Here is a 26,511-nt window from a genome sequence, read left to right as displayed (position 1 = left end):
ATAGGAAGGTTAAATATTGCTGATCTGCTGAGAGATTTCAGTGCTTTAAGTCACTAGCTTTTGCTTTTCAAACTAAGTATCTGCTTTGCACTTCACATTTACCAAGCCTTTGGTTTAAATAACATCGTGGTATTGAATAGTTTATAAATGTTTATTAAATGTCAGTAATTTTTACAAAGCAAATATTAATAGCAAGAGGCAAAATTTTTGCAAAATATGTACAGAAGTAAAAGCCTTCATGACTAGCAACTCATTGCATAAAATCAAACCATTCTTTCCACTTTCAGACCTCCTTTAGAAATAATTTATTGCCAATCCTGAACTAAAGCACTGACAGAAAAAAAAATGTACATCAGATAACGTGCTTCTTAGTTCCTGGAAAGTTATAAAAAGATATAATACGTATAAAAAATCCTAAGCCACGAATACTTTTTTACAAAGCTAATATAAATCATGTTTTGTTGGGTACAGCATCTGTGAGGTTGTTACAAAATATACTTTTTGAAAAGGGCTTCTTGCGGTGAATGAGCTCTCATCACAGTAGAGTGGTACAGAAAAGCCATTGAAAACATGTTGCCATTCTGCTTTCAAGTAAGAGGTAAAGAGAGAGTAAATGGTGTAGTTTGTTGCATTGTTACATATACTTTCCAAGGATTAATCCCTACCCGCCCCCTCTTTGTTCCCCCTTGGTACCATCAAAAGGGCATAACTGAGGACAGATGTGATCACTTACTATGGCAAGAAATACCATAAACAAGCTTCCTAAATAGAAACCCAAATCAGATACCCAGGAAGTGGCATATTTCTACGACGACATCCACAGATTGAAAATGTATGCATAGTGGGTCCTAGCATACTTTGATCTGGAAATTTCTTTCTCAACAGCAGATCCGGATAGGTCCCCAAACCTCCCATCAACCCAGAAAATATTGTGCCATTATTCCCTCTTTTTGTTCCATATGAGCTCTGGCATTTGAAATCAGATGGCTGGACCTGGACGCCACAAGGATGACATATTCACTTACATGCTAACTACACATTCAAGTACAGGCACAAGAATGCTAGTGGGACAAACACTGTACTTCCAATGCTGTTAATTATCACTACCAGCCTAAGGCTAACATGGCCTTGATGGGACTTGAAAAAGCCATGAAGTCCAACCTGTTTAAAATGTTCAGGTGTAGACTTACACTTCAATTTCTAGTATAAATTTATCAAGTCCTAACCTCGTACCATAAAATAATGCATATGTATCATACCTTTCGCCTTATTTGGACTGTGGAGACCCATACACACCCGCTCTCGTACAATCTCCCCTCCCCCCAACCCCCGGTCCTCAAGCTTTTCTAGGCTGAAAGGCCAGCGTGCATCCTATCAATAAAAGAAAATCAGTCCTTACAGGGAAGCGGCACACGACGTGCATATCCGACGGATGGAACCGAACATGCGGAAATGATGGGAAAGCGCTGCAAAAGGACCAAGTCAAACTTCCGACTGAAAAAGACACACGCAAACTTTCTGTGCTTGATTCCCTCAATTAAACTAAAAGCAATAAAAAGGTAACAGAGTGACTTTCTCTAGATTTATTGGGGAGTTTGTTACAAATGTTTGAGCTTTACAGGCATGATTTCATGGATTCGAACAAGAAATTAAGAGTTAACACTGATCTTTAGCCTTCTTATTACACAGACAGAAATAACATTGCTACAAATTGCAATGGAGAGAGACCTGTTTCAAATGGCTTGGTTTGGGGTTTTGTCTAAGTGGATCATTACATAATGAAAGCACCAATTTGAGGCCTTCTTGAATAGTGATTTGAATTTCAGAACATAACAGAACATGACTTGGTAACTTTATTCTTCACATAAATAAGGCATAACCGGGTTATGTGTACTAAGGCTGAAAATACATTTGTATCAAAAGCATAAATACAAGTACTTGGGTACAGGCTGGAAGTTCAGATTTACTCATGCTCTCTTACAAAAAAATGGCAGGGCGTATGATTTCCGTTGCATCTCAATCAATACTTCTAACCATTTCTGGTACTGACATACTCTGACTTCCTGCTACTTTAAACCAACGCCACCAACTGAAAAAAGGATTTCCCTAAACAACCTCAACTTGAGAGATTAACCGGAGGACCTTCACGTGTAAGACGCGCCGGTGCCGCTTCAAAGAGAACAGAGCAGACCCGGGCGATCGCTGCCATTCCCCTGGCCTTCTCGCTGTGGTTGCCGTCCAGCTACGGGGCGCCTTTGCCCACAGCAACGCTGCAGCAAAGACTTTGCGGACCTACGACGTTTGACAGAAATCAACGATTCGGGGTTATTAGAAAAATAATATTTAAGTGGCAGAGGCAAGCCTTACATGATGTGGGTCCTCGGAAAACATCCGGCAAAAACTTCTCCTTATAAAAAAATCAAGGCCTACATTTGTGGTGTTCTTCGATTTATAAGGCAACTCTGTATATTATACATTTCTTCAAGGCCAGTGAGGGCACTTTTGTGACATTTCTTAAGAATTCAATGAGAAGACATTTGGATTTAGGAACACAATGTAATAAGAGAATTAGGCACATTTTATTCCAAATCATAATCACGGAGACTTAAAAAAGCAAGCGGACCAAAGAACTTTAAACCACTTTTTTAGAGATGAGGGGAAACTGGCGTAGTGACAGCAATGAGCACCTTCTCAATTTGGTTCAGGAAATTTCATCTCCTTCTTCATATAGTGGTATTTCAAAAGGATCTAGTTTTCATAATTCAGGTATTAAGACTCCTTCAAATGGTTTTAAAATACAGTCGACAAAAAATGTGAGCTAAAGCCTTCAGAAGGAGCCTCACGCTTCCACTGTCTAAACAAGCCTGCCATTCAGGACAAGTAATCTGCTGCCTCAAAATAGAGTCTAGATTTTATTTTAAAAGAATGTTGAGACATGTGAGACATCACAAACATCAGGAAAGGAAATCACAAATACCCAAAATAATACCACATCTATTTGGTGTTTGAACATTTCTTGGTGGTTGTCAAAATGGAACAACTTGGTGACTGTTGCTTTGTCAGGCGGTATGTATGGTTTATATCATGGATCTAAAACATAACTTAAATAAGACTAAGTTTCCTTGTTGTACAGTGAACTTCCTTTAGCCTTCACTGGAGTTCAATGGTTTGAGCCATTCAATTAAACTGTTTGAGTAATTTACACATAGACTCTCCAGCAAAAAGTCCAAATGTCACTGTGCACGTATTCAGACGTTCACTAGCACTGAAGTTATTCTATTCTGTGAATTTAAAATTTAAACACTACATTCTTTTTGGCAAGAAGCACTGGATGTAGAACTATTCAAACATGCATGAACTATATACTACGAAGACCTGCGTTATGATGCTGGGCTACGTGTCTGTAGCTCGAGGATGACCAAGGCGGGGACACACTGGAAGTTACTATGGGTAAAATGATGGTGGAAGTTCAAATGCAAGATAAGTCAGGAATGGTTAAGAACAATCCCTGGTTAGCTCCTTGAAAAGCCCTACTCTCGCACTAGACAGCAGACACACCAAGAGCCAGGGTCTTGGAAAAAGGCTGCGTGATCTGTAATGTTGGCCAATCTTTCAAGGACTTTCTAGCCAATGGAATACCTGAGAACACAGCTCTACAGTAAAGTGACAGATATCACAGTCTTAATCACAATTTTCAGGAAAAAGGAGAAAAGCTGTCAGATTTTCCCAACTGTCACTGGCCCTGGACACTTGCTTCTCCAGGCCCGGTCTAACACCACACACAACCTGGCAGGCAGCAATCTCTCAGTACTGCGAACCAGCCCCTCTGATGAGCTCACTATGACCATACCGTGATCACACAGCTGCTTCAAGGGTACACTTTCATCTCAGAAGTGGTGAGGAGAGGTCAAATGTAATCATCTTTCGGTGTGAACTAAAAAAACTACTCTTATTCTTAGAAGTATCCTCAAGACATTCAAAATGTACCTCAGTAAAGCCAGAATTTCATAAGCAATAATGATAAAAACATGTGCATGTATCTTAGAGACACACCAAGGACGAACAGGAATCTCAAGTAATGCCTTCTTGAGTCGTTTGACAGGAAAACACTGCCCTTGGCAAGCTCCAAATAAACACAAACTCCAGTAAATGCCACAGCTGGAGCTGATGGGAACAGACAGGAGAACAAAAGAAAGATGTTGGTGATGCCAGAATGCTTCTCTGCCCTGAGGACCCGAATCCCCGGAGACAGGACGTGCAAGTCCGAGCGTAAAGCAAGTCTGAGCATAAAGCACGTAACATCCTGGAAAGGGTACGTTTATTCAGAAAGCTCTGTTATCAAGTGACTTGCAATTTTTCTGGTTGCTGCTATGGCCAGAATGTTTCCCGTATGGCACATTTATTACATGATATTTAAATATGAAAAGGGCACATTATATTTCACTCATTACTTTGCATCAAACACTCTGTAGGGCACTGGCTTGCCTCTTGCTCCCCTCCCCCTGCCCCCGTACCATTTGTGAACCTCCCTTACCATCAGACCAGGAATCCTTATGTAAACTGTAAAACACTAAGAACATTACCTTTAGAAACCACAGAAATTTTAAAACTAAACAACTGTCACTATATAAGCAATTAAAAACACACGAAGGCTAAATCTGGGTAAAGCTACAGAACGCCAGTCCTAAGATCAGACTTTTTTTCCATAGCCCTTTCCAACAAGGTCACCATAAAGCTAGGGACAAGTGTCGCTGCCGTGCACGGGGCAGATAAAAGGGACCTTGCCCGTTTTAGAACTGAATATCCTTAACTTCATACCAATAAAGATTCGAGGACACCTTCCACACTTGGCACTACAAGATTCAGGCTGAGAGGTGGAAAAAGCCGAAGCCTGAACTCTACCTAGTCAGAGGCTTGGCAGGAAACTACAACCCCCTCAAAGGGAAGCCACAGTGAAAAGATCAAAGGCTGAATGTCAACAGGTATCGGCAATGTGTTATTCAGCAGCTCCCGGCCACAAACCAAAGTCCGCAGAAGGAGGACTAAGATTTCCAAGAAGTTAAGCTCAGAATCAAGGCTTTTCTAATTCCTGTTGTAAACTGCTATTGTAAAAAACAAACCAAAACGGAAAGCAATCAAAAGGACAGAAGGTACTGAAACGGCCAGTCTCTCGTACGTCACTGTAGCATGAGCTGCTTGAGGTTGTCGTGAAGAATGGTGTCCTTCACGTCGCGGAAAACGAGGCGGATGTTCTCCGTGTTGATAGCGGTGGTGAAATGGTGGTACAAAGGCTTCTGCTGCTGGTCCCGGCGTTTGTTCCGGAAACATTCCACCAGGAATTTTTGGACGTCTCTTAAGCAGTGGGGATCCCCTTCAAATTCTAAGAAATAGTCTTTGATGCTCACAATTTGCACTTTCTCCTCAAGCAAATCTGTCTTGTTTAAGAAGAGAATTATGGAGACGTTGCTGAAAACCCGGTTATTGACGATTGTTTCAAAAATGTTCAGAGATTCTGTAAGGCGATTGGTCAGTCGGTCTTCCATAAGCACCTGGTCAAACTCGCTTGAGGAAACAAGGAAAAGTATTGACGTCACGCTGTCGAAGCATTCGAACCATCGTTTTCTCTCTGATCTTTGACCACCCACATCAACCATTTTGAAAGGAACATTTTTGATTTCAAAGTCGTACTCATGAATGCCTTTGGTGGGTCTTCTGGCAAGCAGAATATCTTGTTGTGATGGAATGTAATCCTGGAAAAGAAAAAAAAAACTGCTTTACATTCAGTAACCCAGAAGTAACTAAAGGCTAATGAACTAACTGGCTAAGTGAACTAACAAACTTACCTTTTTTTTACTTTTAAAAAAGATTTTATTATAAGCTTTGAGAGAGAGCGAGCATGCCAGCATGAGCAGGGGGAAGGGGAGAGGGACAAGCAGACTCCCTGATGAGCAGAGAGCCCGGATGCAGATGCAGATGTGGGCGGGGCTCGATTCCAGGACCAGGACCCGGAGATCAGAGCTCATGACCTGAGCTGAGGTCAGACACTCAACTGACTGAGCCAACCACGCGCCCCACAAACTTATCTTTTCAATGACCTCTCCTGGCTGCATTAAAGCGTCAGTACTACTCTCATTACAGAACACCAAGGTATATTAAAATGTTAGGGTAGCAAGACTGGTTCAAATTCGATGTTTTTTACTCCTGCAATGCCTGCAGACTGAAGTCTTCCCCACCAGGTGCCCCAGCGCCCCGCCCGCCGCTGCGGATCTACCTTTACTGTCACTCCTCACGGACCGCCCCCCGCTCCGCCCGGAGACCCCACTGCTCACTCATGCCCCTGCCGCTTCCCTCTCTGTGAAAAGCCAGGAGGGCTGAAATGCCAATTCCTGAAGGTCGCCTCCCAGGGCAAGGTCCGGCCTAACTCTCTCTAGCTCATGCTACATGCTCCTTTCCTGGGCCCCGCCTTCACGACGAAGAACTCCCACAACGGTCACTCCACACGACCACCGCGGCCACACCACGTGCGTGGCAGACGCTGCCTCTACTGCAGCCAACGCACTGCATTTACTTGGGCTGCCTCCCAGGTTTGCTTCCAGCGTCCAGCCCGAGCAGCTGTGCTCCCGCTTCTCACCTCTGACACGAATAGTCACTCTGTCAGCGCCTCCGCCCCTGAAGTGAAGGGGACCACAGGGGGCCGAGTGGCCTCAGGGGGAGCGCTTATGCAAAGACCCCTTCCTTCTCTGTGAACGGGACCAGTCAGCTCCGAGACCCTGGACAGACAGAAGCTGCTAGTCTCACGAGTCACCGGCTACCCTGGGCAGCGGACTTCCGGACACAGTATAACTGGTTCTTTCTTCTCAGGCTACTGTTTTTCCAGAATGTTGACTTAGCTCTTTGGCAATACGGAACAGGAGAGCTTTTTAATGCTCATCGTCAAGGTCAAAATATTTGTTTTAAATCAAGGCAAGATTCTAAAACAACGCTGATGGTTATAATGCTGTATTTTATGCTTTTCCAAATAGTGTAAATATACTTTTGAAATTTCAGTACAATGTGATTATTTCCTCAAAATGGTGCAATGGAGTTAAGAATAAAAAAAAAAAGGAGGCAGTTCTCAGTTACCTGAAATCCACAACCATTTATTAAACAATGCTAGGCCTTCATAAAACATGTTAGTGTTTCCAGGCTTCCTTTAAGCTTTTGTTCACATACTTAACTACTTTACCTATAATCAGCACATCCACACAACTTGTAGCCTGCCCCTACTTTTTTGCTTAACATTTCATCATCAACTGTTACACACGCTGATACAGCTGTTTCACTTCAGAGGAGTATAAATAAATATGCCCAATGAATGAACGTACTGTAATTTACATAAACATTCCCCGACTAGTGTTCACTAAAGTTGTTTCCAATTTTTTACTTTAATAAAACTTCTGCAACTAAAATTCTCACACACATATTCCCTCACCCCCCCCCCCCCCCCCCGCTCCGGACTATTTCCTGAGACTAAATAACCAGGAATAAGATCATGAGGTCAAAGGTTATGAACATTTTGATGACCCTGGACACTTACAGCCCAACTGCTTTCCAGAAACGCTGTGCATACGTGTGCCAGCTGCCACAGAAACACGCCAGCCCTGAGTTGTTGTTTTCTAATTTTCTAATTCCATAAAAATTACAAGTTCTAACTGCCTCACTTAGAGGCTAACAATCTGGTTAGGAAGCTAAAGGCTAACTCCTATGAAGCCCCAAGACCAGGACAACGTAATCAAGTGCTAACCGGTCTGGCAGAACACCAGTGGTTTGAGAAGCGTGAACTCTGGAGCCAGCGCGCCACAGTCTGGCTGTGTGACCCTGGCCAAGTCACTTAATCCTGCTGCACCTCCACGTCCTCATTTGTGAAATACAGACAGTAACACTCGCAAGGGAGATGTGAGGGCCAAGTGAGTTTAACGGGGAAGTGCTCGGGAACCGGCCCGGCATATAGTGTCCACACCACGTGGTCCGGCCGTGTGGCCACGTCTCCCGTTGGCCACTCCTCCCCTCTCTTCCCCCTTCTACATAATAACCTCAGAACTTACGGGGAGGTTCCTCACTGTATCTGAGCCGAACTTTGCCGACCGGCTTTCATGACCCTCTTTACTCCTTGTTCTCTGGAACTGGCAGACTCTGCTCTACGCTGTCCAGGCCTACCACAGAGGCTAGTGCCGAGACCCACCCAAAGCAGCCCATCTTGGTACCATTACACGACCATTCACTTGCACGACTGTGCAACTACAATGAACAATGCATCCAAACCCAAGCTACTGCCTTCCAGAAATCTGTTGTTGTAAGTTAGAGCCAAGAACGTCACAGGTCCTTTGTCAGACAGATGTGCCTCCTAACATTAAACACAGCCAGCTGTCCCCATCTTGGTGGGCCGCATCTCCTCTTTACACATACCTAAATCCATCTCAGCCTTCAGACAGTTCAGATCCACTAACTCTTATGGGTCAGCTCCAACGTCCAGCCGGAACATCTCTCTCCGTTCTATGGACTAATACTATCTTCACGACGAGTATCATTTAATTGCCCTCTGCTCATTTTATGTATGTTATAATTTTGTCTCCAACTAGAATGAGCTCCTTAAAAACAGGGATCAAAGAACAAAACCGCTAACGAGCACTTACTACGACATGCAAGGCACTATTCTGAATACCTTACTGAGTGCTATGGACTGAACTATGTCCCCCCAAATTCATATGCTGGAGCCCTAACCCCAAAGTGATTGTATTTAGGACATAACTAAGGTGAAAAGAGGTCATAGGGTAGGGTCCTAATCAGACAGTCTTGGTGGTCTAATAAGAAGGGTATGAGATCTCTGTCTCTCCATGTGTATGCACGTGAAGAAGGCCCAGGGAGAAGGCCATGGTCTGCAAGCCAGGAAGAAAGTCCCAACACCTTCTTCTTGGACTTCCAGCCTCCAGAGCCGTGAGAAGTAAATGCCTACTGCTGAAGCCACCCAGTCTATGGTATTTTGTCATGGCAGCCTGAGCAGACTAAGACATGGGGTTTATTTCCTGTAATCATCCCATAACCCTATAAGGTCTCTTACTATGCACCATGATACGAAGAAATTAAGGTTTAGAGATGCCTTTGGTCACACGGAGCCAGTCTGTGAGGGAACTGGGCTCGGGACCCAGGTGGTCTGGCTACAGAGCCCATGTCGTTGACCCCTGCGCTGTTCCACCTCCCAGAGGGTCATAGGGCTGGGCACACAGTAGGGCTTCAATGGCCCGGGTACTTCAATGAGAGACGGAGAAGCAAATGCAATCCTGGGACGTGTCCAACATGCACAGCAGGAATAGCCCATCTGTGGCACAGCTGGGTTTACTCTTCCCTCCTTTACACCTAGCTACTGATCACAGCACTCTTCGTTTTATTCCAGATGTGGCCTCAGAACTGTTCTCAACCTAAGACTCAGAGCAGTTAGTACAGATTGACTAAAGTTGGCCCAAAGTCGTTCATTCAAAATGTCATTCATTCCCTATTTGTTGAGTGCCTACTGTATGCCAGACACTGTCACTAGGCCTCAGGAACTCAACTCTTCACAATCAGAGGTGAGGTCCTTGCATTGATGGCAAGAGGGAGGTAAAGGACGAGTAAACGTATAAATAAATAAGCCAACTGTGGAAAGAGCAACGATCTTTGAGTAAAGCAAGGGCTGATACTGAACACAAGAGGAGGGACCTACTTTCATTGGTGCGCTCAAAGAAAGCTTATCTGAAAACGGAAAGCGAGAAGAGGTCAAAGCAGCACCATTTGGATTAGAAAATATGAAATAACTCTTACTAGGGCTCTCTCCATTTGGCGCATATGTAACTTTTTTTTTAAGGCTCACAATCTAACCAGATGGAAAAGAGACGATGAAATAAAGTCTGAATACAAAGTTTCACTAATGTGGACTGAGCGAGTAAGAACCCATTAATATGGAGATCCCAACTTCTGGAACACACGTGTCTAGAAAAGAGGCAAGAGGAAAAACACCCTGGCTGAAGGGCAGACAAGTGCAATTTAGCAAAATCCAAAATAAGAGACTGTAAAAATTACCTTGCAAAAAGAAGGTACATTTTCACGTGTCCTGGATATATTAGTATGCCACTTTCCTACTTGCAATGCGTTTCCCATTTTGTGCTTTCTTTCAGTTTTATTTTTAAAGCGAATCCCAAAGAACCCATACGATTATATTAACATGTATTGCAGAAATCTGCTTTAAGAGGAGGCAAATAATGCGTCGGTAAGTCCAGAAGGGTAACATCTGACTCTAGGGCAGAGACTTTCAAACATTTTCTGAGCACAGCAACCTTTCTTCCAGTCTTTGGCCCGAGTCCACCCCAGAGAACACAGAGCAGCTGCCGTGTCTGCAGGAGGCCCAGAGCCAGCCAGAGTGCCAGCCGAGAGGAAAACCATCCACTCTCTTTCCAAGGGCGACTCCTTCTCCGACTTCGTGAAGTCTCTCCAGCAGGCCTTTTCTGAACTGAAAAATACTCTTTGCTAAAAGATTCTGAAACCAATCAACCCACTGTGTTCTGTTGAAACCCAACACACACACACACACACACACACACACACACACACACACACACACACAAGACCCTGAAGTAGAATAGCTAATGTGCAATCTCATTTTCAAACATAAACTTCTTTCTCTAAACAGTTTCACATGAACCAGTGGGCGGGGCACTCCTCAGGGAAATGGCAGAGATCTGATCACAGAGGGAGAACAAAATGCAGCAGCAAGAGTCGGAATACTGCCACTAGGAGAAAGGAAGAAGCAAACAGCTTAATACATAATTTTTCTAAACCTCCCCACTAATATCCTGGCTACTGCTTTCAAATGGCAACAAACATAAACAAAAACTTACTGCTTCTCCAAGTTTATCCAAGTTATCCAGGAAATATTTTACAGATTCACCCTAAAACAAGAAGAAAATAAATAGTTAGTAGGGCTTAGAAATTGAAGATTCTGTTACAACAGTTTACATTAAACTGTCTGCTTGTACACTTAATCTAAACACAGTTTGTTTAGTCACAAATTTCAGACTGAACAACTAACCCCACTAAGAACGTACACAGTGTCTGCCTCTGCCCGCGCTACGGGCTGGTAATTTCACAAATGCTTTCCATAGGCGGTGCCCCAGTGGCCGTCTGCGTGGACAGGATCACACAGACGCTTAGTGACAGAACGATCTAGGTATCCAAAGGGAAGATGTAATGAAAAGGTGAAAATTGCTTTTGAGAGAAACATACAATTTAAGGGGGATTCTTTCTGTCTACATTTTTCTACCTTAAGTTTATACCAGTGGTGGTTATCGTTAGTGCCAAGAGCAAAGCAGAGATGAGGCGAGGACACTGTAAAATCTTTCAGTACCAGGCACCTGCCTGGACAGACACGCTTTGCTCCAGAAGGTTTCGAGTAATGCCGCAGGCTTCATGTCTCTGTTAGGTCTTTTCCTGAGTGACCAGGGTACTCTCTCTAAGCCCAGATTTCTATTAAACCTCCAGCCAATTTCGAATATCTAGAATATACTCCTAAGAGGAATACTTGAACAGAAGACAGAGAAGAGGGGAGCCATTTGGGGCAAGAAGGGCTCTTTCTCTATGTTTTCACGTTCCTGCTGGATTTCTACTACCATGGCAAAGCACCCCCCTGCCCGTGGCTGCTTGTGTTAATTTCCTGAAGGCAGTGCTTCTTTAATGGATAGGAGAGATCACCTGGAGATCTTTCGTTGACTACAGGTTCTGATCTGGGGCAGGGGGTGGGGGGGCAACTGACCAGTAGTTTCTGCAGTGCAGGTGACCTCCGGGACCACACTGGGTTACAGACCTTGCAGAAATTCTCAATTTGTTTTGGTCTCAGAATCCCTTCACACATCTTAAGATTCTTGAGGATGCCAAACAGATCTTGTTTATGTGGGTTATAGTTATTAATGTTTACCATATGAGAAAGTAAAACGGAGAAAGTTAAAAAATATTTTATTTAAAAATTCATTTAAAAAAACCAATAATAAACCCATTACATGTTAACACATTTTAGTATAGCTCAATAAAAGACAGTGAGACACTCATTGGCCTCTCATTTGAACTGCTACTATAGATTGTCCTGGCTGAGTACATACAGAAAATCTGGCCTTTTACAAAAATGTTGTTGGAAAGGGAGCATTTTAACAAAATATTTTCAGATAACTGTAGATACTTTGCTACTATACCAAAACTTGACAAGTGGTAGTTTTAAAAAAATGAGTTCACTGTGTCATAGAAAGCCTACCAATGAACTTTTTATACTTTGTTACACTGAAGTTCACCGGCTTTCCCTGGACTTAGAATGGATCTTGTCCCCAACCACTGTTTTGTACCACCAGGCACCGGTCACAGGAACGCGGCAGGTGACTAAGTAATGCAGATCTTCCGAATGCTGGCATGTTTCATTACACCATATTAAGAAAATCACAGTCATGAGTGTCTCTTTCACCTCTCAGGGAAGTCTTAAGAACTGGGAAGCTGACAAGCTCACAGTGGTGGGCCATCACAAGATTTCCTAACATTTTGATTTTCACTTCAAAGCTCAAGCTTTATCAACGGCAACAAATACTCTCCCGTATTTTCCCTGAAGCGACTGGCTGGCTAACTTCACTTCTTTTCTTAAAAAAGTCTGTCCAATGCCCACGTCTGAATAAGCTGGTTGGTGTCCCAAGTAAAAATGGTGTTCCACGAAAAATCCGGTTAGTTCAGCTCACAATCCGACCAGCTGCTAAAGCGCTTTTCATCCTGAGTCAGTACGCGGCAGGGTGTTTCCGTGGGCCTCCCAGCCCAGAACACAGAACAGGAAAGACATGTGGACTCAAAGGTCAAGACGGAAAACAATTAAAAATTTTCAATGCTTAATTAGGGATCATCTTAAGTGACAGTGGGGTGTGCGTATGAAATGACAACCACAACTGCATGGCGATGAAGGATACAACTCTGTGTGGGGCCAATGCCTGGACCTGTGCTCCGGGGCTGGCTGTTTACAGCCAGTGCTGCTCTCTCTGCACCCTCAGGGCCAGCGTGAATACAGGGAAGAAAGGAAGTAAAAGCTTGGTATCATCATGAAGGGCGCTGACCTGAAGACTCCCTTTACAGGGTGTCTGGGACCCCCCAGAGATCTGTGGGACACACTTGGAGCCTGGCTGCCTTCACGTGTCTTCATGGAGAAGGACGAAGGTGTGTGCCTGTGGGGAGTGCCAGCTAATTTCCTCATGACTGGAAGCAATGATAGACAATTTTGCATTTTTCTGGACCCTGTATTCATAGCATCTAAAGATGATTTTTAGTAGATGGGAAAAATTTTTAAGGAATTCATTTTGGATTAATGAAGAGATTATCTGGGTAAACTTGTATGGATATTTTTTGCAGTATACCATGAATTTTGATGAAAAAATTAATATTTTTGTGTTTTGACCGAGACACACAGGCCAAAGGGAATCTGGGCTTCATCTATAAATCCTAATATTTACTTATGGGACTGTCTGTACAACCCAAAAGTATTTAAAAAGTAAAATTCAAACAAATAACAATGACTCCGTTATCCTGAAGTAGTCTCTTGGATAAATATGATAAGAGATAGTCACTGTTTATATGAGTCTGACTAACAAAACTGTTATTCTTCCAGTAATGTGTGTATTACATACTTACGTAATGTCAGATAACTTGAATGAAATTCAGCAAATCTCTAAAAAAGGTGGTTTTTTACTGGTAGTGTTATATATTGCATTTATTGGCTTTTTCCTTGATTTTAGATTTAATATAAATTCACTGTGGAAACTGATAGCTAGTAAAAGGAACAAAGGAGGAAAGAGGCAATAGCCATCACCCCCACCACTCAGGGAGGATCACAACTAACATTCGAGGACGTCTTTCTCCAATCACTTTCTGTATATTTAACATTATTGAAATAATACAGACAAATTTGTGTCCTGATTTTTTCACTTAAATAACTTAAGTAAATTTAATGGTCAAAATAATTCCTAGTATTTATTATGTAAAAAGTTAATGAAACTGCTGATCTAATGTTGAATATTTGAATTTTTTAATAAACATTTTTCATATTTTAAAAATAAATAACGTTGTGATAAACAGCTCTGAGTACAGCTGTATGTGCTCTTAAATTATGCCCTGACCGATCTCTAAAGAATTGCTAAGGCAAAGAGGTTAAACATTTTTAAGATGCTTACGACTCACTGCCACAAAGGTTCTACTGACTCTCTCCCACCCAACAGTGTGAAATGATGATGAAAATAAACGAAGCTGAGATCAGAGAATATGTGTTTTGCAGATGTGTCTGTAACAAGGTAAGGTGCAAACTCTGATTGGCTCCACACTGTGATCCCCCCGCTGCTTTTCACTTCTCACCCCAGAGCAAGGGGCTCTCTGTGCAGCACAGAAAATGACATGTTCCATATCCAAATTGACAATAAAAGTTCAACTACACAAAAATGTATTTCGATCAGTACTGCTGTTTATCTTAACTACTGGCCAAATAAATGAAAGTTAAAGTCACTTTAACCTGGGTGCACTGTCTAAAGCAGCACACTCCCCCTTCCCCTTAAAAAAAATAAATGCTTATAACCAACCCATTGTCTCTGAGGGTATAGAGAAGCTGGTATACTCATTCTAGTGACCTTGCAAAATCAAGCTTTTTAGAAAGTTATGAGTAATATGGGTGAAAACTTTTAATGAACTTTTACCCGTTCTAAGGAATTTATTCAACATAAACAAAATGTTAAAAACATATTTTACTCAGTGCTACCTACGATAGTCAGATTTGGAAGTCCATTTTTCCACTTATCATTAGGGGAATGATTTAATAAATTTTGGTATACTAATATAATAACATTATATGTCATTGAATAATACTTATTTTGATATAATTGCCACATATGAAATATGTACACCATTAAACGCTAAATTAAAGCAGTAGACCACAAAGTGAAGGTTACAAAGAAACTACAACCCCTCATCCACAAGTGTTTTGGGAAGCCTGGTTCTAACACTTCACTGGGAGCAAAACTTGACCTGACTTGGTTAGGTTCTTTAGTCTTTATTTCTCCCACCTGATAAAACTATTCCAATGTTTTGCTGCACAACTATGGATCTTACATAATAAACAGTACATGCACTGTATTATCTTTCTGAAATCCAAAAAATTCGTAATTCCATTAACAAATGTGGACTCAAGAATTTCTAAGAATAGAACGGTATTATGTACGCTTTAACTATTCTATTTAAATACGGAAAAGGTAACTTTGTAGCTCAATGAGTGACTATATTCTCTTCTCAAAAAGAAAGGAAAAGAAAATTGTTCCTATTTGTTCTTCTCTTGGTAGTATAAATATAAAAAAAGCTGAAGTTCTTTTCCCTGATGTGTCCTGATTTAACATTCACTAAGAGTGGATCTGAGATCTTTTAGGTTCAAATTACTATAGGCCAATCTGTTTACTAGGAATTCATAATCTCACCCAAATCAAATGATAATAATTAGAGAAATATGTATGTGCTCCTGTTGTTAAATTTCAGCTTCTACCAAAGGAAGTTCCATCAGTGTAACTTACACAGTTCTTTGTGCACTTGACACTGTACAAAATATTTATAATTCACTTCCACACATTTGACCACGTGGGTTATCTCTAGTATTTGAAGTCCCAAATAAGGTGCCCTACTACCAACTGATTATACTGTGACTACGCTTTGCCTTCTCCACTATCACTCAGCCAGTATCTATTCAAGGAGTGTAAATACTTGAACATATTATTCCTATGAAAAATACAGTATTGTTAAAATAACTCCCCAGACATAAAAAATGGTGTTAACTCACCATTTTAGACCATTAAGTGATACGACTGATCCCTCCATTAGTTAGAAAACCGAGAATGGGACACAAGAACGGCTTTAGTAGCTTTTAATGTGCATGGCTGTAAACTAAAGCCTCTTCTGTTAAGAGGTTAGCCGCCCCCCCCCCATTAAGCTGCTGTGAAACAAGCAATTTTAAACCCATGCACACAGGGCCGCGTGCATGTGCAAACACGTGTGTGCTATAAAAGGACGAATATTTTCATAGGAGAAATTTCCCACAGTAGCTTTTGAGGGTGTTACTGGGAAAAGGAGAGAGAGAGAGAGAGAAAACCTATCTTTTTACAGTCTCAAAAAGAATCCCAAATTAAAAAATATAAAATGTGTGTTGTTTGCAATCTAATCATGAAGGACATGGAAAATGAATACTGGAGTCTCTGTTCTCAGTAAGCCCAAGAGCTTCTGAAGGTCACCTTCTGTTCGTGCTTTACTGCACCTAGGCAAATTTATACCTAGTTCAGCGCCCAGCACCTGGTGGCCTCCTCTCTCCTCCCCAAAAGTGGTGAATGAAGTATGAATTACCAGGGCGAAATTTCCCTCACATATTTTTTCCTAACAGTTTCAGAAATGATCAAAAAGTCCTCTAGTTGTCTACTATTAACGTTAAGGAAAAGATGTGGATTTTAGCCCTTTTTCTAACAATGACCTGGCAAGTTTCTAAACTTCTCCAGGCCTCAGTTTAACCGTCAATAAAATGAGGAAGTTTCGTGGTTCCATGGATAATTACTGAAGTTCTGCTGGACGCAACAATTTCAGTTTGTACAAGTGATTTAAGTTCTCCTTTCCCTGTATCTCTGCGTCTATTAATCTTAAGTCTACTTTTGTTGTGACTCATTATTCAAGTTATGTTGTTGCCTAGTCTCTAGGCTAATACAGAAGTAAATAATTTCACGTATCAGGCAAGAAATGTCATGGGTCTAACACTCACTTTTTGTTAGTTATGACTTGAGACTCTATTATAACCTTCCTCAGTCTGTTTTATGTTACCAGAGAGAAATTTTCATAAAACTGAAAAGAAAAGCAGTAAGTCACACCTATGACTTTTAAAACGTGAGATGTTTCATGTCAGCCCTTAGTTCTTTTTTCCTCTGTTCAGAATACGGACATACCTAAGTACAGCATAGCAGCCAGTGGGCCTAGCTTCTAGACACAAGACAGTACCACTGAGCTTAAGTTACCTCAAGAACAAAATGATCAGAGAGATAATAAGCTCCAGTAACCCGGTGAATTAAAAAATCCTATTAGTTCTACAAACTGCATTTTATAAGTTGTGTCTAAAGTAGGAATGGCCTCGAGGCTCCCCCCCCAATTCACAAGAATCATGTGTTATAAAGGTTCTTTCTTTGCTTGTGACAAAATAAGTCAGAGACACTGAGTTTAAAGGTAACAGAGAAGCTGAGAACACAAATGCGAACGTAATTTTTATTAAACAAATGTGTAGTCACGGTATGGAACGCTTGGCAGTTTATTTGCCCAGTTACTGAACAAGTGACAAATTTATTCAATACTCTCTTCTGCATAGCTAAAATGAATAAAGGACAGCATTTAGAATCTACAACTTTAAAAGGATATGGAATTTAAGCTGGACTTCAATGCAGATTTTTAAAAAGCAAGGCATGCATATTCTAGATAAGGCAACTTGGCAATGTGTTAACAGGAACTTTAAAAATGATCCTCCTTGCAGAACTATAGGAAAAATCTACGCAAGTACAGCAGTGGTAGTGCTACTGTGGCAGAAGGAAAGCCTGGTTGAGAGCTACTCGAATATTCCTCTTAGGTAACTATATTCTAGAGCAGGGATCCTTCAACTATGACCCGCAGGCCAAATCCAGCCCACTGCTTGTTTCTGTCTGGCCCATTTCTAAATGGCTGGGGAGGGAAAAGAATCAAAAGAATACTTCATGACATCTGAAAATGATATGAAATTCAGATATCAGTGTCCATAAACAAACCTGTATCGGAACACGACCTCGCTCATTTGTTCAAGCGCTGGCCAGGGCTGCTCCATCCCACAGTAGCCACGAACGGTCACGACACACGCTGTGTGAGCAGCTCACTTCACTTTGCACAACACGATGCCCTGATGCAATTATAGCCTGAAAACGTCTCAAATGTCACCAGGAGTGCCACAGCATGAATTTTTTTTTTTTTACTAGTGCATATCCATCAAAACAAAAAGCAGAAGAGGGCTTTCAATGTCTCACTTTTGAGGCACAATGGAATGTGGGTAATTTTGATACATCAAATTTGATGGAAAAGCACTGTGTTTATTATGCAGTGACACCGTGGCTATGCTTAGAGAATACAATGTACGTCCACATCACCAGACTAAACACTCTTCAAAATAATCCCAACTCCCAGGAAAGTGACAGGAAAAAAAAAAATCACATAATTTAATCACAGCAGGATTTCTTTGCAAAGGTAAAAGATGGAAATAGACTGAAACTGAAGTCAGTTTCCAAGCGGTTCACGTTTGCTGGCCAAGCAAGGACTACCATTTACTGCTCTGTGGTTGTTTACTCCGGGAATCGGCGCCAAGTCTGAAGGGACTGAAGCGGCCTGTCTCAACAGTCTGTGTGGGAGAACTGCAGATGAGAACACTTTCAAAGAAGCTGAGGAAACTCTAAAGCAGGATAACCTAAATTATAATATGCCAGGGAGTGTTACAACCGATGGTAGTAAAAGTATGTGTGCGGCACAAAAAAGACAAATTTAGAAAGACTATAAAAATGATCATGGACTGTGTGATTCGGTATTTGTGGGAAGTAGATGGGTCTGTCGTGTTTTTGAACCAGAAGTGTCAATAATAAATTTAATTTGCTTCCCATGGATTTATCTGTCATCAGTTCCATGAATTTTAGTAAAAAACAGAAGCTGAATATGCTGATTAGTCCTATGACGCAGTTCAAGAGTTTAGCAGAGGTAAATTTTTACTGAGATTTTTGGAACTAATGGATGAAACTGAATTTTTCCAAATAAGAATGACCTTCAATCACTAATGCAGACCATGAATGCCTTTGGAAATTAGCTTTAGGGAAGACCTGATTATATATCTTAAGGAATTTAACCCCAAATTAAAAGGCAGAACAGTTTTTGCACAACTTATACCGTGGTAATTCATTTCAACAACTGGCATTATTTCAATCATAAGCAATGTCAAACTGTTTTATCTGGTTTCTTGGCTGTCAAAAGTTAAACCAAGAAGTGAGACATCCATCCGCACACAAATTTGCATGTATTTTTCCAAAATCACACTATAGTTTCTGCAGCATCTTTCAGACCCCAATGCAAGTACAAAGGGTATTTTCATATTTTAAAATGCACTTAACAGTAAAATGAGGAGCTTCCACCTAACCATCAACTGGAAATGGGTAATTTACAATGTAAATAACAAGAGGCAAACATCGAGAAGAATCTAAGAGAATTCTATAAATGTCTTCCAAGCAATAACTATGCTCAATCAAAATCATATGCTCAGGGGTGCCTGGGTGGCTCAGTCAGTGAATTGTCTGCCTTCAGCTCAGGTCATGATCCCAGGGTCCTTCGATCCAGCCCGGAGTGGGGCTCCCTGCTCAGCGGGGAGTCTGCTTCTCTCTCTGTGCCCCCCCCCCCAGCTGGTGCTCTCACTTGCTCTCTCTCAAAGAAATAAATGAAATCTTTAAAAATTTTTAAATAACACCATATGCTCATTTGGCAGTACCTATCTGTTTGAAAAGACATTTTTTTCATGGATGAAATGTATAAAATCTTACTACAGATCAGCATTAATGAACATTTGCAACTTATTTTGATGATAAGGAGCATTAAAATCTGAACCCCAATTAAGCAAATGTTATTCATCTCCAAAAGAATCCCATTCTTCTCATTAGTAAACCTATATACTACCCGACTCTGTATATAATTTTTATTATTCTATTTTGAACTTCATCCACAAAAAACTTGTGGAAATTTGTTTTCTCTTGTTATAGAAATGCCTACGTAATGCCCTTGCTTTGTCTGCTGGCATGCAAAGTCTAAAATATCATACTCCTACTACTTGGCCCTTTTCAGAAACACTTTTCTGACTCCAGCACTAGACCCATGGTCTTGCCCCAGGCCATGCCTTAGCACTTGAACATGTTTGTTAAAAACACTGATTCCCGGGGCGTCAGGGTGGCTCAGTCCGTTAGGCATCTGACTCTTGATTTCACCTCCGGTCTTGAGCTCAGGGTCGGGGGATCATGCCCCATGTCACTCTCTCTCTTTCTCTCTCTCTAAATAAAGCTTTTTTAAAAACTACAGATTCCCAGGTCCACCCCAACTCTATCAAATCAAAAACGTAAGCTCTAAAAGAAGGGACCCTGATATAGCCATTCCAGCATGAGTTCGGATCTGGACACCCATTTTACTCAAAATTGATTTTATATTGACATTTTCATGGCTTTTGGTATCGATTGCACCATATCAGTTGTTTTTTAAGCCTTGCAAAGATGCCAAGAATATTAAAAAATTAGATTAGAAACTTACTTAGCTTTATCTTATTGTAAAAGTAGGTTTCAAGGATCACTTTCGTTCAACTAGGTCTTACAAGTAAACCATGAGGCCTCCCTTTGACAGATCTGAATTGTGACACGACAGTGGACTGCAGCCTACAAGTAGAACTTTCCCTTTCTTTCTCTTTTTAAAAACTGACCTGGTCACTCAGACATGCCTCACTACCATTCTAGCTGCTTCCTTTCCACATCCCTGAAGCCTATTCTCAAATGGCCACCGGAGTCTGCAGCCTTCGGAGCTAACTCCCTGAGATTTTTGTGGTCAAAAATTGATGAACCTAATAATCCAAGTATTACACTTTTAAAATGCTATAAAAGCACAAATGAGAAAAATGATTAGAACCACTACTTATATTTTAGCACAGGACCCTAAAGAACTTAAAACCTCAATTAAACCTACAAAATTAACTTGCTCCTACAACAGACACTTAAACTTTGCATGGTAAGATAAAGCAACTCAAGGGGCTTAATAAGGAAGAGGCATACTATATCTTTTTACCTGGTAAACAGGTAAAAATTACACTGTGGGATGAAAAGGTCAAATAAAACTCAATCAAATCCAAAAAAAAGTGCACCACATGTGAAGTATATGTATCAGACTTTAGTTTACTACTAAATACACTGCCATTGTTTAATCCTGTAAAATGTCTAGAATTTAACTGCAGGCTAATTAAGTGTGCCTGTAAGTGGAAGAAAACTCACTGAAAAAAGAAGTCAATGAGAAAAAGTAAGTGAATTAAAAAGTATCCCATTTTTACTTTTTGAGGCCCTTTTAGTTACGAGACCAGCAATACCTACAACAGTCTTCTGTTTTATTTTTTTTTTTTAAGATTTATTTATTTATTTGAGAGACAGAGACAGTGTGAGCAAGGGGGAAGGCAGAGGGAGAGGGACAAGCAGACTCCCAGCTGAGCGGGGAGCCCGACACAGGGGTCGATCCTAGGATGGGGATCTCAGGGGTCCTGGGATCGACCTAAGCCGATATCAAGAGTCAGAGGCTCAACCGACTGAGGCACCCCTAGTTTTCTGTTTTAAAAATAAACATGATAGTAAAAGAAACATTAGAGAAAATCTATACTACCAAGGTAAATTAACTGAGAAATTTTCTTCTGAAACGTAAGCATACATGTGATTCTGAAAATGAGAACTCAAAGTTAATATCCAGTTTCTCTTTATATAACCAACCACTAGCCAAATGCTATAAAGAGCAAAACATTTCCTGAAGAAGACCTAGTAAGCTACAAAATAGATGTCTGTGTTCTAAAATGGCTACGTCCAATGGTTTAAAGCTGTTTACACACTTTCCATGCATATTAAGTCTTTCATTTGCAAGTCTGGAATACTTCAAAGAGGAAAAAGAATCAACAGATAAGAGAGAAAACTAGAAATTTGTTTATTCCTCAAACTGATTACACCTGTGAGTTGTACTGCCCTATTGTACTGCCTCGACTACCACAATAAGGTTTCGGTATGCCTGCAATGTGCCTTTAATTTTCATCAGTCTTATAATCCCCCAAACTAAGCCAGATCAAAGTACTTGAATATTCATTGGTAGGCTTCATTAAGCATTCATTTGGAAAAATGTATTCAAAAGGAAACATCCACTCGCCTTTACACGTGACCTATATGTTTTTTATATTATTTCTAATTTTTTAAAAAGATTTTATTTGAGAGAGAGTACATGTGCATGAGTGGGGGGGGGGCTTGATCTCAGGACCCTGATACCAAGACCCAAATCAAAGGCAGACACTTAACCAACTGAGCCACCCAGGCACCCGAACATATTTTTTTTTAATCAGTAATTTATATTTGTATACACTAGTAATTTAAGCCCTGCAAATATCATAGTAAAGCCATATCTAAATAAGGAGACTTTAGGGCAATATTCTATGAATAGACTTTGAGCAATGTAAGCCTTTCCACCTAGCATTTACTTATGTAAGTTTACAGTAAGAAGCAAATGCCAAATATAAATAAGGTACAAAATGGAAAAGTTGGGGTTAAAGCTGTTTAATGAAGCAAGACTCTTCATTTCAATCTAAGGATGTGGCTAATAACAAAGGCAGAAGGTAGTATTTTTTGCTTATTTAAAGACTCAATTTCCTACCCTATTTGTCCTTTCTCTATTCTCTTCATATATTCACATGAAAATATGAAAGTTACCATGATACTGCTCTGCTCACGCTATTTATCTAAAATCTAAGACTCTAACATTATAATTACTTCAAGACAGTAAACATAAAACTTGGCCTAATTATATTTTAAGAGAGTTTGTTCAAAGCTTTGAAGATGACAAAGTGAAAAGAGCTTGAAACCATCCTATTTCAAATATTTGAAATACACTATCTTTCTAAAGGGTTGCATGTCTTCCCCCCCCAGTTAATTTTTTTTCTTCAAACTAAAATATGATAAAGAGGCTAGCTAGCTTTACAAGTGGTGTAGGCATCCAGGGCACGTACAAAACCCTCCCCCTGGTTCTCAGAGCTGGCCACTGGGGCAGGCTCACCTCTTCTTTCCTTTAGTGTCCTTCCAACATTCTCCTTTTGCCAGTTCTTCACAAAGGACCTATTATTCCATATCTTTGAAATGACCTACGCTTTTTTTAAAAAATGGCTTTCCTTATTCATTTTCCTCTGGAAAAAAGCATTATCAAGTGTTGACGTGATACACAGCACACGTCTGGAATGAGGGTCATATCGACATCTTTATTATGAAAGCACTATCCCTCGTGCATGTTCGGTTCACGAGGAACAAGACACTATTAACTTATATTAGAAATATATAAGCTATTTTTCTTTGTCAAAGGGAAAGAAGTCAATATTCAGTGGACTCCAACTGAATGCAGTTTCAAATTCTGGCTAGTGCTTTCCATGTGTATCACTTAAAACTTCCAAAAAGAGCCAAAAATTAGTCAGTTACATTAAAAACCACCCCAGTATTTGAAAACATCTTTTCAAAGTAAATACTTTTCCAGACTAATCTAAGATAGTTTATAATAGCCTAAATAGAATTTCCCAAAAAAGTTCTGTCTGATGTAGGCAATTAATTTCCATGTGGCTCACGTATAAGCTGTAAAAACAAACCAGGGCACAAAATTAAAAATATGAAATTTTTGGACCGAACTAAGCTCATCACTTTATTTTGTAAACTGCCCTTTCCTTGCCATTGCTCACAAATTAGTAAGTTCCTTTTTACATCCAGTTTTTCAATGAGACTTATCACCAAAATAATTTCAGACTAATGACCAGTTTGCTAAGAGTATTCCTGTAGTCCTACCAAATTCCAATTCACACATAACACAAAATGTACAATGCAGTTTAGTAATTCTCCTACAGAAATCACAAAAAAGAACCTCACTTTTATTAAAACATTTCATTCTGAAGAAAGAAAAAAGTTTAGCCGTACGATCCCGATAGCACATTACAGATACACGTGTATCTTCCACTCATGTGCTTGTACCTAACACATGTAAGCTGTTAGATTTTCTTATCCGAAGTATCAATTATTCTCTAAACTCTACATAAGAACTGAAGCCCCTTCTTTAGAATAATACAGGTTTCAGAGAGGAGGTCAGCATTCCTTTTTAAAATCTTCCCTCAAAAACTGAATACAAATTTTATTTATTTTTTTTAAGATTTTATTTATTTATGTGAGAGAGAGACAGAGATAAGAGAAAGAGCGACAGACAGCACAGGTGGGGAGGAGAGGGAGAAGCAGGCTCCCCGCTGAGCAGGGAGCCCAACAAGGGGCTGATCCCAAGACCCTGGAATCACGACCTGAGCCGAAGGCAGATGCTTAACTGACTGAGCCACCCAGGTGCCCCTAAATACAGATTTTAAATGTGAAGAAGCAGTTTAATATGGCAGAGACTGAGGGCTAGATCTGACATCGTATGTAATGCTGTTCAACTGTGTAGCAACATGGTAAGTTAGCCTATATTCCATGTTATCATTTAGCACCACTACCTTCTGTTCATAAAAAATATATACAGGAAAGAATTTTACATTTAAGTCAAAAATTCACATCCATTTCTAGAATGCCTTAGCAGTTCTCTGAGAAAATCACCTCCTCCAGGAAATGCTAATGTTGCAACATTAAATGAAAAAGATATAAAATTGTACAGAAAGTACAGAAAAGTTTATCTCTACCTCCAATACTGTATTCAAATATCAGAAGGAAATATACCAAAATATCAACAAAGGTGTCTTATAATGGTGATTAGGGACTAACTGGATGATTTTCCAGAATGGACATATGTTTTAAAATTTAAACTTTGAAAAAAGCTAATTTGGATTCTGGAGTCTGTAAGCAATTTCCTCAAAAAATAAAAACAAAACAACGTTCCTACTTTTTAGTTTCCACCTAATGATTACACTAAAAAGCTTAGCATTTTGAGCTTTGAAAAAAATTCTTCAAAGTTAAAATACTTTTTTTTTTTTAAGATTTTATTTATTTATTTGACAGAGAGAGAGACAGCCAGCTAGAGAGGGAACACAGTCAGGGGGAGTGGGAGAGGAAGAAGCAGGCTCCCAGCAGAGGAGCCCGATGTGGGGCTCGATCCCAGGACTCTGGGATCACTCCCTGAGCCGAAGGCAGACGCTTAACGACTGAGCCACCCAGGTGCCCCTAAAATACTTTTTTGAAAAGGATCAATCGTACACAATCCCGATAGCATATAAAGGAACATTAAGCTTTGCCAGAACTAGAATCCTAAGTAGTATATATATTTTTTTAATCCTCAAAAAGAAATGACCTCAATTGTTAAAAAAAAAAAAAAAAGGAAAAAAGTGTCTTCCAACACAGGACACACTTCCCAAATACAGTTTCAATTCCCCTGCTATCTAAATAGAGGGGCCTATAAGAGTCCTTGTGAATGCACACCAGATGGAAAGTTCTGCTCTATGATGATGTGCTACAATGCTTCTTGAAATCCCCACAACTAAAACATTATGCAATAACTGCGACATTTAACATTAACAATCAACATTAATAAAGAAATTCTATGCCTAAAATCACACAGCAGATGAGAGGAAAACCCAGATCACTTTATTCCGTTTTAGTGTTCAATCCATCATCCCAAATTCTCTTGTCAACAGAGAAGCTCCACGCGGCCTACAAGAGCATTAACTACCTTTCCTTTCCCCATCTGTCAATCTTTCATGTCAGACAGCAAAGCAATGCAACCTGTGAACGTTTCTAAATACTGATGAATGTGGGAAATAGTTCAAAATTTATATTGGCATATCAGTTCCTGTTTCCAAATCACTGTGCAGTTAATTATATTTTTAAGGGATGCAGGAAAGTATGGTAGTGAGTATCAGACACGGGCTATGGAGTCATACAGCCCTGACTTTGAATAGTGGCTCTACTCAAAACTAGCTGTGACCTTAACCTCTACGGACCTGTTTTATGTATAAAATGAAGTGAACTGGACCCACATACTCTCTGAGGTCTTTTCTAGGTTAGTAAACACTTAGTGATTCCGCATGTTCTTGGCAGAAAAGTAGCGAATGCAGCATACTATAGCATCTCCCATCTCACTGGCGATCACTGTGGGTTGAATTATCTGGCTTCCACCAGATTGAGAGCCTCTATTAAGGCAGCCAGACATGCAGTTCTTGAGTCCCCAGGGCCTACTCAGCCCAGAACATAGTGTGGGCAGGTATTCAATACATGTCTGCTGAAGGAACAAAGGAATGAATGTGTTTAACTGATCAAGTTATTGCCCTCACTAAACAGGAAATGGTCATAAGTAAAACAACCAAGTACAGAGTGAAAAACTCTTCTGTGTGTGCCTGGCCTAAAATCAACAGCATTATTACCTGGTGTGAACTCTGCTTCTGAGACAGTGCGACTCAAAGAAACTGGTTAATATAAACACAATGTCCTCTTGAACTCTGAAAAGGCTTGAAAAAACCCAACCTACCAAGGCAGGTGGTTGAAAGTACTGCAAAAGGGAAATGAGAACAGTCAGCTTAATCTCAAGTGAATCTCCTTTACTTCCTCACCTCTCTTCCCTCTTCGAGCCCTTCCAGCCTGGCTTCTCCCT

At 40.5% G+C, this 26,511-nt stretch overlaps 1 protein-coding gene across 1 annotated transcript in view; it reads right to left on the bottom strand.

Moving 5' to 3' along the window:
* Positions 1-140: 140 nt before the first annotated feature.
* GNA13 (G protein subunit alpha 13) overlaps positions 141-26,511 on the bottom strand; it is a 40,110-nt gene continuing 13,739 nt past the window's right edge. Inside the window, exons 3-4 of the mRNA XM_034641775.1 lie at positions 10,908-10,958; positions 141-5,750 (exon numbers count right to left, since the gene is read on the bottom strand). Coding sequence (XP_034497666.1) covers positions 5,178-5,750; positions 10,908-10,958 — 624 coding nt within the window. The 3' untranslated portion in view covers positions 141-5,177. The remainder of the gene's footprint in view (positions 5,751-10,907; positions 10,959-26,511) is intronic.

The sequence above is a fragment of the Ailuropoda melanoleuca genome, chromosome 13, assembly GCF_002007445.2.
Source record: "Ailuropoda melanoleuca isolate Jingjing chromosome 13, ASM200744v2, whole genome shotgun sequence".
Classification (NCBI taxonomy): domain Eukaryota; kingdom Metazoa; phylum Chordata; class Mammalia; order Carnivora; family Ursidae; genus Ailuropoda; species Ailuropoda melanoleuca.
This window is presented reverse-complemented; position numbering and strand designations above follow the sequence as displayed.